This window comes from Balaenoptera musculus, chromosome 5 (assembly GCF_009873245.2).
Source record: "Balaenoptera musculus isolate JJ_BM4_2016_0621 chromosome 5, mBalMus1.pri.v3, whole genome shotgun sequence".
Lineage (NCBI taxonomy): Eukaryota > Metazoa > Chordata > Mammalia > Artiodactyla > Balaenopteridae > Balaenoptera > Balaenoptera musculus.
In genome coordinates this window covers 110,605,777-110,619,939 of record NC_045789.1, presented here as the reverse complement: position 1 = coordinate 110,619,939, position 14,163 = coordinate 110,605,777, and the positions used below count along the sequence as shown (strand labels likewise).

Genomic DNA, 14,163 nt, shown 5'->3' with positions numbered 1-14,163 from the left:
CTTCCCTGTTTTTCACCCTTAAAAAACTTTGTCACTACTATTTAATCAAGAAAGCTTTATGCATTTGGATTACTTAGAATTTTTCTTATTCTTTTCAATTCTTCTTTTCAATTCTCTAAGATTCTGGACTCCCTATGTGTACCAGAAAGAAAAGGTCTTGTGAGAAAAAAAGAACAGTTCTTCAATGTTCAATACTGAAACTCTATTTCCCCCCCAAAACCTGCATGCCTGCAGTTTTCACTGAAGTAGTTTTTTATTGTGGCAAAACATACATAAACTTTGCCATTTCTAAGTGTACAAGGCTGCAGCATTAAGGACATTTGCATCGTTGTGCAACCATCACCACCATCCATCTCCAGCACTTTTATCTTCCCCAACGGAAAGCTCTGTGCCTGTTAAACACTAACATTCCCCCTTCACTAGCCTCTTAATAGCGAGAAGGGCTTTCTGTGTCAGCAGAGAACAATGAGCTCATTTCAGTGAATTCCAGGGCTACAATCTACTAGAATAAGTAAGGGGAAGAGAGCCACCGACCTGCTTTGTGTGCCAAAATCTTTGAGTGACTACTGTTTGAATTATATTAAAACCTGCTGAGATTTTGTTTTGTTAAAACTTGGAAACATCTGCTCTGAGTCTAGGTCCTTGCTCAGTTGAGCTTGTCATTGTTTTTGAAACTCTGACTCAGCAGAGCTCCAGCTAACTCTCAGAAGAGAGGAGCACAGCCGTCTGTAACAAACCACACACACAGTGGGCTCTCCATCTCTTGGTGGCCATGCATGCCCCGGGGCTGCTAAATGCTCATGAACTTCTCCAGAGCTGCACACAGGGCTGCACTTAATAGCACGTGGGCAGAAGGCATAGTTCAGGAGGAATACTTAGGTATGGGATCACCAGGTCCTGCCTGCAGGCTGGCTCTTGACGGAAAATAGCTGAACCAAAGGTTAGAGAGACTGGTAAAGAACATGAGCCAGAGGAAACTAAGATATGTGACACGGCCGAAACGTTCATGAGTCAGAAGTCCCACTGCTTACACTTGGCCAAAATTCTTTCCATAATGCTAACAGGACCTTTGGCCAAGAAAGATTGGTTGGCCAACATTGCATCCACAGTCCCTATCTTTTGTTTGTATTTCTAGGTCACTCTGTAGCTTTTGACAGGCCTGGAAGTGCCATCGTCTTGGTATAACTGGCTCATGACAAATTAAATGAGTTATTAAGTGGTTTTCCCCAGAGGAAAAATAATTCATAACTGCCAGAGTTGCATGACTGTTGCATCTCAGCTGCGATAGCAAAAGAACCATGAGAGATCTTGGGGAGCTCTTTCTGGAACCCCACCAGCTCCCTCTCACCCAAGGAAAACTACCCTTCTCTGGGTTGGTGGCCTGCTTGGGGACGGTAACCTTGATATGGCATTGGAATGCTACTTCTGAGAGGCTCAGGGCCATTACTGGAAGATCCTCATCTTTGTCACTCCATCTATCATCCTGCATATCTGTTCTGAGAAAAATTCTTATGTGTATCTAAATTAATTTCATTTTGAAGATCTCATGACATGTCCTTTGCCCCCACCTCCCCGTATTAAATGGAAACACCTAGTGTGTCTCAGATCAAGCCTGAGACCACCACCCCGACTCAGACAGGAAAAACACAAAGCTATGTTCAATTCCAGATTTGTAGCTTCTGTGTTAGCCCATTCTAATATGGTCTGTGTTTCGTCCCCTACCACTCTTCCCACACTGAAATCGTTCTTTAGACAATTAAGTTTTAACATAAAAGTGGTGATAGAGTTAAAATTAAATCTAAAGAATTTAAAATTTAAAATGCTCATTACTTTAAGGCAAATAACTTTTATTATAATATGTTTGAATATTGTACAGGATTTATATTTATTGTAGTTAATACTTAGAGACTCATAAAAAAAATCTCAATTACGAATGAATAAATTTGTTTTTAACGTACAATTCCTTGGACTTCTACCTTCTTTCCACTGGGAACAAAGGTAGGCTGGAATTACTGTGTCTACATTATAGTCCATAGAAGGAAGGGAGGCACAGAGTAGTAATTACACAGAAATAATGGATCTTTGACAAGCACACAAAGATAGCACAGTGTAATATAAGTAAGTAGACCCCAGGTCTCCTAACACTAGTTGTGTCCCTTAAGCATACAAGTGAGAGTTACCATCACCATCGATCGTTATTAGTTGGTCTGACATTTACAGGCTTAATATGTTAGGCATCTCATAATAGAGAAGAGGACTTCAAAGAAAATTTTATAAGAGGTTCAGAAATGCAGCAGCTGGAAATTTTCCTTTTCTGTTCTAAACAAATAAGAAATAATAACATTGGGGTATTTTGTTTGTTTTTTGTTTTTTGTTTTTTTTTCATATTCCCTAGGTAGCAGCTGACTTTATTTTTTATTGAAGAAGAGCTGATTTACAATCTTGTGTTAGTTTCAGGTATACAGCAAAGTGATTCAGTTATTTTTTTTTTCAGATTTTTTTCCATTATAGGTTATTACAAGATATTGAATAGAGTTCCCTGTGCTATACAGTAAATCTTTATTGTTTACCTAACTTATCCCTCGCCCTGCCCCCACTTTCCCCTTTGGTAACCATAAGTTTGTTTTATATGTCTGTGAGTCTGTTTTTGTTTTGTAAATGAACTCATTTGTATATATTTTAGATTCCACATGTAAGTGATAGCATATAATATTCGTCTTTGTCTGACTTCACTTAGTGTGGTATTCTTTAGGTCCATCCATGTTGTTGCAAATGGCAATATTTCATTCTTTTTTATGGCTGAGTAATATTCCATTGCATATATACACCACATATTCTTTATCCATTTCATCTGTTGATGGACACTTGGGTTGCTTATAGTGCAGCTGTGGACACTGGGGTGAATGTATCTTTTCAAATTAGAGATTTTGTCTATTCCGGATGTATATGGTAGCTCTATTTTTACTTTTTCTTTTTTAAATATTTATTTATTTGTTTATTCAGTTGCGCCGGGTCTTAGTTGGGGCAGGCAGCCTCCTTAGTTGTGGCATGCAAACTCTTAGTTGCGGCATGCATGTGTGATCTAGTTCCCTGACCAGGGATCGAACCCGGGCCCCCTGCACTGGGAGCGTGGGGTCTTATCCGCTGCGCCACCAGGGAAGTCTCTATTTTTACTTTTTTGAGGAACCTCCATATTGTTCTCCATAATGGCTATACCCATTTACATTCGCACCAACAGTGTAGGAGGGTTCCCTGATGATAGTCATTCTGATTGGTGTGAAGTGATACCTCATTGTAGTTTTGTTTTGCACTATAAGAAGTAATAATGTTTAACAGTTCAGTAGGGAAATAAACTAATAGCTCCTGCTGAATGGAATAGGGCACCACCTGTATTATTCCAACCACAGCCATCAGAACCTTAAAAGTCTTTCCAAGATCCAGAATTATCTGACCTTCCTGTGTATGAGATGTTTTAGGGCATCCTTGAAGTATGAGGGATAAGACAAGGGTAAGTACTAAGTTCCCTTGTGCTTAATTAAATTTCAGAATAAGAAGAGGAACCACCTAGATCTCCTTGTTATACAAAAAGAAGTCAAGTTCGAGTTCACCAAAGGTCATGAAGGATATTGGTTTTTCCCATATCTGAAAACCACAGAGATAGGAAAGAGAATGAAGCATCTGCCTGCATTAATCCTGTTTCTGTCTCATATGGGACAGAAACAGGATTTATGCAGGCAGATGTTTTTTCTTTTTTGGACTCGTTAATGGAATCAGGTGTATTTGTTACTGTGCTTGCTCTTCATCCATTTTTACATAAGTGTTCTAAAGTATATTTTTCAGAACTCCTAGACTTTTAAGAGAATCACTGCAGATTAATAGCATCTACCTGCCTGAGCACCATTCTTGCTTCTATAATATGAATTCTCTACCTTAGAAACAGTGATCTTTTGGATAGTCAAAATAGCTCAGATGGGAGAGCATTAGACTGAAAAAACAGTGGCCTTTTTCTTCAAGGGGGATAATGTTAGTAAAATTTTGGATAGATCCTGGAAAGCTTTTTCAAAGTTAATGCCATAAAAATGTGTGTCATTCTCAGTTTTTTATCACCTGATTCATTGGTACCAAAATATTCCTATTATCCTCTTCAGTAAATACAGTAGAAGATAAATTTTTTTCTCCTTTCCTATTTTTGCCTTTTGTTTATTTAATTTTTTTAAATTTAATTTTTATTTTATATTAGTGTATAGTTGATTTACAATGTTGGGTTATTTTCAAGTGTACAGCAAAGTGATTCACTTATAAATATACATATAACCATTCTTTTTCAAGTTCTTTTCCCAAATAAGTTGTTACAGAGTATTGAGTAGAGTTCCCTGTGCTATACAGTAGGTTCTTGTTGATTATTTATTTTATATATAGTAGTGTGTATCTGTTAATCTTAAACTCCTAATTTATCCCTCCCCCTGCCTTTTCCCTTTGGTAACCATAAGTTTGTTTTCGAAGTCTGTTTCTGTTTTGTAAATAAGTTCATTTGTATCATTTTAAGATTCCACATGTAAGTGATACCATGTGATATTTGTCTTTCTCTGTCTGACTTACTTCACTTAATATGATAATCTCTAGGTCCATCCATGTTGCTGCAAATGGCATTATTTCATTCTTTTTATGACTGAGTAATATTCCATTGTATATATGTACCACATCTTCTTTATCCATTCCTCTGTCAATGGACATTTATGTTGCTTCCATGTCTTAGCTATAGTAAATAGTAATAGTGCTGCAATAAACACTGGGGTGCATGTATCTTTTCAAATTATGTTTTTTTCTGGATATATGCCCAGGAGTGGGATTGCTGGATCATATGGTAGTTCTATTTTTCATTTTTTAAGGAACCTCCATACTGTTCTCCACGGTGGCTCTACCAATTTACATTCCCACCAACAGTGTAGGAGGGTTCCCTTTTCTCCATACTCTCTCCAGCATTTATTGTTTGTAGACTTTAAAAAAATTTCATTGGAGTATAGTTGATTTACAATGTAGTATTAGTTTCAGATGTACAGCAAAGTGAATCAGTTATACATATACATATTCCAGTCTTTTTTTTTTTTTAGATTCTTTTCCCATATAGCCCATTACAGAGTATTGAGTAGAGCTCCCTGTGCTATACAGCAGGTCCTTATTAGTTATTTATTTTATATATAGTAGTATGTATATGTCAATCCCAATCTCTCAATTTATCCCTCCACCCTCTTATCCCCTGGTAACCATAAGTTTGTTTTCTACATCTGTGAATGTACTTCTGTTTTGTAAATAAGTTCCATATATACAATGGAAGATTACTCAGCCATAAAAAAAGTACAAAATAATGCCACTTGCAGCAACATGGATGGACCTAGAGATTGTCATACTGAGTGAAGTAAGTCAGACACAGAAAGACAAATATATGATATTCCTTACATGTAGAATCTAAAAAAAAAGGTATTGTAGACTTTTTGATGATGGCCATTCTGATCAGTGTGAGATCATACCTCATTGTAGTTTTGACTTGCATTTCTCTAATACTTATAGTGATGTTGAGCATTTTTTCATGTGCTTTTTGGCCATCTGTATGTCTTCTTTGGAGAAATGTCTATTTACACCTACTGCCCATTTTTTGATTGGGTTGTTATTTCGATATTGAGCTGCATGAGCTGTTTGTATATTTTGGAGATTAATCCCTGTCGATCACTTCATTTGCAAATATTTCCTCCCATTCTGTGGGTTGTCTTTTCATTTTGTTTGTGGTTTCCTTTGCTGTGCAAAAGCTTTTAAGTTTAATTAGGTCCTATTTGTTTATTTTTGTTTTTATTTCCATTACTCTAGGAGCTGGATCAAAAAAAGATTTTGCTGTGATTTATGTCAAAGAGTGTTCTCCCTATGTTTTCCTCTAAGAGTTTTATAGTATCCAGTCTTATATTTAGGTCTTTAATCCATTTTGAGTTTATTTTTGTGTATGGTGTTAAAGAATGTTCTAGTGTCATTCTTTTACATGTAGCTGTCCAGTTTTCCCAGCACCACTTACTGAAGAGACTGTCTCTTCCCCATTGTATATTCTTGCATCGTTTGTCATAGATTAATTGACCATAGGTGCGTGGGTTTATTTCTGGGCTTTCTATCCTGTTCCATTGATTTTTTGTGCCAGTACCATACTGTTTTGATGACTGTAGCCTTGTAGTATAGTCTGAAGTCAGGGAGCCTGATTCCTCCAGCTTCGTTTTTCTTTCTCAGGATTGCTTTGGCTATTTGGGGTCTTTTGTGTCTCCATATAAATTTTAAGATTTTTTGTTCTAGGTCTGTGAAAAATGCCATTGGTAATTTAATAGGAATTGCATTGAATCTGTAGATTGCATTCAATAGTATAGTCATTTTGACAATATTCATTCTTCCAATCCAAGAACATGGTATATCTTTCCATCTGTTTGTGTCATCTTCAATTTCTTTCATCAGCATCTTATAGTTTTTGGAGTACAGGTCTTTTGCCTCCTTAGGTAAGTTTATTCCTAGGTATTTTATTCTTTTTGATGTGATGGTAAATGGGATTGTTTCCTGTATTACTCTTTCTGATCTTCTGTTGTTAGTGTATACAAATGCAACAAATTTCTGTGTATTAATTTTGTAACCTGCAACTTTACCAAATTCATTGATTAGCTCTAGTAGTTTTCTGGTAGCATCTTTAGGATTTTCTATGTATAGTATCATGTCATCTGCAAACAGTGACAGTTTTACTTCTTCTTTTCCAATTTGTATTCCTTTTATTTTTTTTTCCCTCTGGTTGCTGTGGCTAGGACTTCCAAAACTATGTTGAATAAAAGTGGTGAGAATGAACATTCTTGTCTTGTTCCTGCCCTTAGAGGAAATGATTTCAGCTTTTCACCATTGAGTATGATATTAGCTGTGGGTTTGTCATATATGACCTTTATTATGTTGAGGTGTATTCCCTCTATGCCCACATTCTGGAGAGTTTATCATAAATGGGTGTTGAACTTTGTCAAAAGCTTTTTCTATTGAGATGATCATCTGGTTTTTATTCTTCAGTTTATTAATGTGGTGTATCACAATGATAGATTTGCAAATATTGAAAAATCCTTGCATCTCTGGGATAAATCCCACTTGATCATGGTGTGTATGATCCTTTTAATGTATCATTGGATTTGGTTTCCTAGTATTTTGTTGAGGATTTTTCTGTCTATGTTCATCATTGATATTGACCTGTAATTTGTGTGTGTGTGTGTGTGTGTGTGTGTGTGTGTGTGGTATCTTTGTCTGGTTTTTAGTATCAGGGTGATGGTGGCCTCATAGAATGAGTTTGGGAGTGTTCCTTCCTCTGCAATATTTTTGGAATAGTTTCAGAAGAATAGGTGTTAACTCTTCTCTAAATGTTTGATAGAAGTCACCTGTAAAGCCATCTGGGCCTGAACTTTTGTTTGCTGGAAGAGTTTCATCACAGTTTCAATTTCATTACTTGTGATTGGTCTGTTCATATTTTCTATTTCTTTCTGGTTCAGTCTTGGAAGTTTGTACCTTTCTAAGAATTTGTTCATTTCTTCTAGGTTATCCATTTTATTGGCATATCGTTGCTTGTAATAGCCTCTTATGATCCTATGTATTTCTGTGTTGTCAATTGTAACTTCTTTTTTATTTCTAATTTTATTGATTTGAGCCCTCTCCCTTTTTTTCCTTGATGAGTTTGGCAAAAGGTTTATCAATTTTGTTTATCTTTTCAAAGAGTCAGATTCTAGTTTCATCGATCTTTTCTATTGTTTTCTGCATCTCTATTTCACTTATTTCTGCTCTGATCTTTATTATTTCTTTCCTTCTATTAACTTTGGGTTTTGTTTGTTCTTCCTTCTCTAATTGCTATAGGTGTAAGGTTAGGTTGTTTATTTGAGATTTTTTCTTGTTTCCTCAGGTAAGCTTGTATCACTATAAACTTCCCTCTTAGTACTGCTTTTGCTGCATCCCATAGGTTTTGGATCATCGAGTTTTTGCTTTCAGTTGTTTCTAGGAATTTTTTTATTTCCTCTTGGATTTCTTCAGCAATCCCTTGGTTGTTTAGTAACATATTGTTTAACCTCCACATTTTTGTGTTTCTTACAGTTTTTTTTTTTTCTTGTAATTGATTTCTAATCTCATAGCATTGTGGTCAGAAAAGATGCTTGATATGATTTCAATTTTCTTAAATTTACTGAGGCTTGCTTTGTGGCCCAGCATGTATATGCCCTGAAGAATGTTCCATGTGCACTTGACAAGAATGTGTAGTCTGCTGCTTTTGGATGGAATGCTCTGTAAATATCAATTAAGTCCATCTGGTCTAATGTGTTATTTAAGGCCTATGTTTCCTTATTGATTTTTCTCTGGATGATCTGTCCATTGATGTAAGTGGGGTGTTAAAGTCCCCCACTATTATTGTGTTATTGTCAATTTCTCCTTTTATGGCTGTTAGCATTTGCCTTATGTATTGAGGTGCTCCTATGTTGGGTGCATATATATTTACAATTGTTATCTCTTCTTCTTGGATTGATCCCTTGATCATTATGTAGTGTCCTTCTCTGCCTCTTTAAACGGTCTTTATTTTAAAGTCTATTTTGTCTGATATGAGTATTGCTACTCCAACTTTCTTTTGATTTCCATTTGCATGGAATAACTTTTTCCATCCTCTAACTTTCAGTCTGTATGTGTCCCTAAATCTGAAGTGGGTCTCTTATAGACAGCATATATACGGGTCTTATTTTTGTATCCATTCAGCCAGTCTATGTCTTTTGGTTGGAGCATTTAATCCATTTACATTTTAAGGTAGTTATCAATATTATGTTCTATTGCCATCTTGTCAATTGTTTTGGATTTGTTTTTGTAGGTCTTTATTCTTCCCTTCATTTTTTGTTCCCTTCTCGTGATTTGATGACTATTTTTAGAGTTGTATTTGGATTGCTTTTTCTTTTGTGTGTGTTTATCTATTGCAGATTTTTGGTTTGCCGTTACTATGAGGTTTTGATATAGCTGTCTATATACAGACAAGATTGAAATTAAGAGACCAGCAACTTAAAACAAATGCATGTCCAATATCCTGAATTTGTACTCTCCTCTCCTCATGATTACTCATTTTGACATCTTATTTGTGTGTGGATGATTTCCTACCTTTACTGTGTGTTTGCCTTTACCAGCAAGCTTTCCCATTTGTAATTTTCCTGTTTCTAGTTGTTGCCTTTTCTTTTCCGCCTAGAGAAGTTCTTTTAGCATTTGTTGTAAAGCTGGTTTGGTGGGGCGGAATTCTCTTAGCTTTTGCTTGTCTGTAAAGCTTTTGATTTTTCCATCAAATCTGAATGAGAGCCTTGCTGGATAAAGTATTCTTGGTTGTAGTTTTTTTCCCTTTCATCACTAAATATATTATGCCACTTCCTTCTGGCCTGCAGAGTTTCTGTTGAAAGATCAGCTGATAACCTTGTGGGGATTCCCTTGTATGTTATTTGTTGCTTTTCCTTTGTTGCTTTTAATATTTTTTCTTTGTCATTAGTTTTTGTCAGTTTGATTAGTATGTGTCTCAGCATGTTCCTCCTTGGGATTATCCTTTATGGGACTCTCTGCACTTCCTGGACTTGAGTGTTTCCTTTCCTACGTTAGGGAAGTTTTAGGCTATAATCTCTTCAAATAATTTCTCAGGCCCTTTCTCTCTCTCTTCTCCTTCTGGGACCCCTATAATGCGAATGTTGGTGCATTTAATGTTGTCCCAGAGGTCTCGTAGACTGTCCTCATTTCTTTTCATCTTTCTTTATTCTGTTCCACAGCAGCGATTTCCACCAATCTGTCTTGCACCTCACTTATTTATTCTTCTGCCTCATTTATTCTGCTAGTGATTCCTTCTAGTGTATTTTTCCTTTCAGTTATTGTATTGTTCATCTCTGTTTGTTTGTTCTTTAAAGCTTCCAGCTCTTTATTAAACATTTTTTGTATCCTCTCAGTCTATGCCTCCATTGTTTTTCCAAGATCTTGGATCATCTTTACTATCATTACTCTGAATTCTTTTTTGGGTAGATTGTCTATCTCCATTTCACTTAGTTCTTCTGTGTTTTACCTTGTTCCTTCATCTGGAACATATTTCTCTGCCATCTCATTTTGCCTAACATTTTGTGTTTGTGGTCTCCATTCCTCAGGCTACAAGACTGTAATTCTTGGTTCTGGTGTCTGCTCCCTGGTGGGTGAGGTTGGTCCAGGGACTTGTGTAGGCTTCCTGGGTGGGAGGGACTGGTGCATGCCCACTGGTGGGTAGAGCTGGGTCTTGTCCCTGTTGTGGGCAGGGCCATGTCAAGGTGTGTGTTTAGAGGTGGCTGTGAGCTCAGTACAACTTTAGGCACCCTGTCTGCTGATGGGTGGGGCCAGGTCTTGGTGCCAAAATGGCGACCTCTGGGAGAGCTCATGCCAATGAGTGTTCTCTGGGGTGTCTGCCATCAGTGTCCTTGCCCCCATAGTGACCACAGCCTTGCCCCCGCAGGAGACTCTCCAAGACCAGCAGGTAGGTCTGGCTCAGGGTCATATGAAATCAGTGCATTGCCTTGGGTCCCAGTGCAGGTGAAACCTTGTGTGCACCCTCCAAGAATGGAGTCTCTGTTTCCCCCAGTCCTGTGGAGCTCCTGCACTCAAGCCCTGCTGGCCTTCAAAGCCAAATGCTCTGGTGGCTCATTCTCCTGATGCCAGACCCCCCAGGCTGGGGAGCCTGATGTGGGGCTCAGAACTCCTGTGGGAGAACCTCTGCAATATACTTTTGCAGTCTGTGGGTCGCCCACCCAGCAGTTGTGGGATTAAATTATATCGCAGAAGCACGCCTCCTACCGTCTCATTGTGGCTTCTTCTTTGTCTTTGGGTGAAGAATATCTTTTTTGGTAGGTTCAAGTCTTTTTTGTCGATGGTTGTTCAGCAGTTAGTTGTGATTTTGGTGTTTTTGTGAGAGGAGGTGAGCTCAAGTCCTTCCTCTCCGCCATCTTGTCTCTCATCCCAGAATAGCCTTTTGTTTAAATTTTACTTCTCTAACTAACTTCCATATGTCAAGGCTTCACATTTTATTGGGAGCTTACAAAGATATGTTTTTAAAGAGTACCTTTGTCATGTACCAAAGAAAAGTGTCTTTACTACTCCAGAGAGGCCTAAGAACATTTTGCTGGGCACTTGAATTCTAATTTGTTTCTCTTGATTGATTGATTAATAAATATCACTTGACTCTTCCAGGTGATATTTCCTAAAATGCATGGCTGAGTTGGAAATGGACAACGTGGTTACTAGTGTCCCTTCCAAATTAATATGATTTTGTGCAAAACACCTTTCTGAAAGTAACATTTATTGTGTGCTTACCATGTGCCAAGAGGGCATGTTGAGTATCCTATTTAATCCTCAGATAATTTCAAGCTATTATCATCCCCATTTTACAGATGACGAAATGGGAATATAGTGAGGATAAATAACTTGCCCAGGGTCACTGAGCTAGTAAATATCAGTCCAGGATTCTAACCCAGTCCATCTCATTCTGAAGTACCAGTTCAAGACATCTACCTTCTTGCAGAGATATAGATTATGATTATGTTATGGTCAAGGGGCTCATGTCCATTTTTTTCTTTGTCTTTCAGGAGATACAATATTCATCATTCTGAGGAAGCAGAAGCTGATCTTCCTGCACTGGTACCACCACATCACTGTGCTCCTGTACTCCTGGTACTCCTACAAGGACATGGTTGCCGGGGGTGGTTGGTTCATGACTATGAACTATGGCGTGCACTCCGTGATGTACTCTTATTATGCCTTGCGAGCAGCGGGTTTCCGAGTCTCCCGGAAGTTTGCCATGTTCATCACCTTGTCCCAGATCACTCAGATGCTGATGGGCTGTGTCGTTAACTACCTGGTCTTCCACTGGATGCAGCATGACCAGTGTCACTCTCACTTTCAGAACATCTTCTGGTCCTCACTCATGTACCTCAGCTATCTTGTGCTCTTCTGCCACTTCTTCTTTGAGGCCTACATTGGCAAGATGAGGAAAACAATGAAGGCTGACTAGTGTCGGAACTGAGGAGGAAGCCATAGCTCAGGGTCATCAAGAAAAATAATAGACAAAAGAAAATGGCACAAGGAATCACATATGGTGCAGCTAAAACAAAACAAGACATGAGAAAATACACAACCCAAAGCAGCTTAGGGATAATTAGGTTGAATTAACCCAGTAAGTTTATGATCCTTTTTGGGTGAGGACTCACTGAGTACACCTTCATCTCAAAGGACTGCTGCTGGAAGACCCCATTCCCTCTTTATCTGTCAACTCTAGGACAAATGAGAACAAAAGTGGGCCAGAGGCAGAGAGAGAGAGAAAGAGAAGGCAAACAAAAGCTATTAACAGTATATGAAAAAAAAATGTATTTACTAAGTGTTATATTTCTCTAAGGATCAAAGAAGTTTACTTAAAAAACTGTGCAAACCCATACACAAAATCCTTTCTAATCTTTTTTGACAGTAAACTGGAGCCAACAGAAAAGATAAAAATGGAAGAGACACAGGGTGTATATCTAGAACAATAATGCTTTTGCAAAAATGAAAGCCTTTTTAAGAAAGGTTGGCAGTTGTAGCCCCCATGAGAAAAGATGTCTTAATCACCTCCTGAGAAAATGGATATAAACAACTATATTTCAACTAAGAGAAAGGCTTGTTTCCCTTCATCGCACAGCCTCAGTCTAGTGAGTGAGTTTGCCAAAACCAAATGGGGCACAATATTTTTCCAGGGTTTTTCCTGGGAGGAAGGAAATAATGCAGCCCACTTCCTAAAAGGGCAGCCCCATCTCAGAGCATTTCTGATAGTTTAATTTCTACCCCTAAATGAGGTAGGAAGCATTATCCTTTGTTCTGTTGCCTCAGGCTTTCAAACAGAGGAGTAAATACAGAATAAAAAAGATACAACTCAATCAAATGATTTGAAAAATCGACTCTACTACCTGTAAAAAGGTGCAGCACTGTACCGTTCTTGAGCTGGGAAAGAGAAAAAGACAGTGGGAAAGGAGTGAGCCGAAGATCAATATAATAGACAATAAGTATACCCCTCCCTCGGTGACTTCACACATATTCATAACTTTCAAATGAAACCCTGTGGTACAGTCCATATTTTCTATATTTTTGTGAATTTCAAACAACCTGCAGGGCTCTTGATCTTGGGTAAACACTGTGTTTCTGCATCATCTGCATTTGCTCCCAAAGGCAATGCAGAGGTGTTTAAAGTGCCCTCTGCTGGTCGAGTGGAGATACGTTGACAAACAAACACACTTCATGGCAAGTTTGGCTGGAACAGTTGACAACAAAGGGCCCCTTATAGACTTATTCTTCAAATTTTAAATGATATAAAATACTCACCATATTTTTGGCCAAATCAGAAGACATTCTTCCTGCTTCAAGTCAGCTTCAGAAATTTTTTTAAAAGGGACTTTTGCTCTGGAACTCAGAAAATCAATTTATTAAGAGCCATATTCTTAAAAAAAAAAAAAAAAGCTAGATAATATAATATCTGTAATATTTCAGTCCTTTTCAAGCCAAATAAATGTGTAAACATTCCTAGTATTTCAAAGAAGCAATTATGTCAAGTTGTTCAATGTGATATAATAGTAGTCTCATTGGCTAAGTAGCTTAATGATTAGACAAACTAGATGAAAAAATTAGGGGCCACTACACTACATAGATTAGACATGCATAACCACACGTATAGGCACACAGATGAGGGGTCCACCGAACTTCAAAGCCCAAATGAATAGAAACACATTTTCTGGCTAGCAGAAAAAAAAAGCTGTTGTTTATCTTTCTTGCTTTATTTGAGAGTGTACAGAAAAGGGATTTTTCAAATTATTTTTATATTATTTTAGCTTTAATTGTGCTGTCATTCATGAAACAGCTGCTCTGCTTCTCTGTCAGAGATGACAAGGGCTTTCTCAGCATCTCGTTTATGTGTGGAATTGAAAAGAATAAAGTTTTATTCCATTCTGTGTGAATGGTCTGAACCATGAACAAAGAATCCGTGCAAACCAAGTCATGACTGATGGGGTGGAAGGCGGGGGTGGGGTATGCAGGGGAGAGAAGCTGTTACACCTGTGTTAAATTATTGTGAACAGT

The 14,163-nt window shown here is 37.8% G+C and overlaps 1 protein-coding gene across 4 annotated transcripts in view; it reads left to right on the top strand.

The window, feature by feature from the left end:
- The window catches only part of ELOVL6 (ELOVL fatty acid elongase 6), a 132,168-nt gene extending 118,544 nt beyond the window's left edge, over positions 1–13,624 (top strand). For all 4 annotated transcript variants that reach the window (XM_036852891.1, XM_036852892.1, XM_036852890.1 and 1 more), the window contains one exon: positions 11,652–13,624. In XM_036852891.1, the coding sequence (XP_036708786.1) occupies positions 11,652–12,076 (425 nt within the window). In that variant the 3' untranslated portion in view covers positions 12,077–13,624. The remainder of the gene's footprint in view (positions 1–11,651) is intronic.
- The last annotated feature ends 539 nt before the right edge of the window (positions 13,625–14,163 follow it).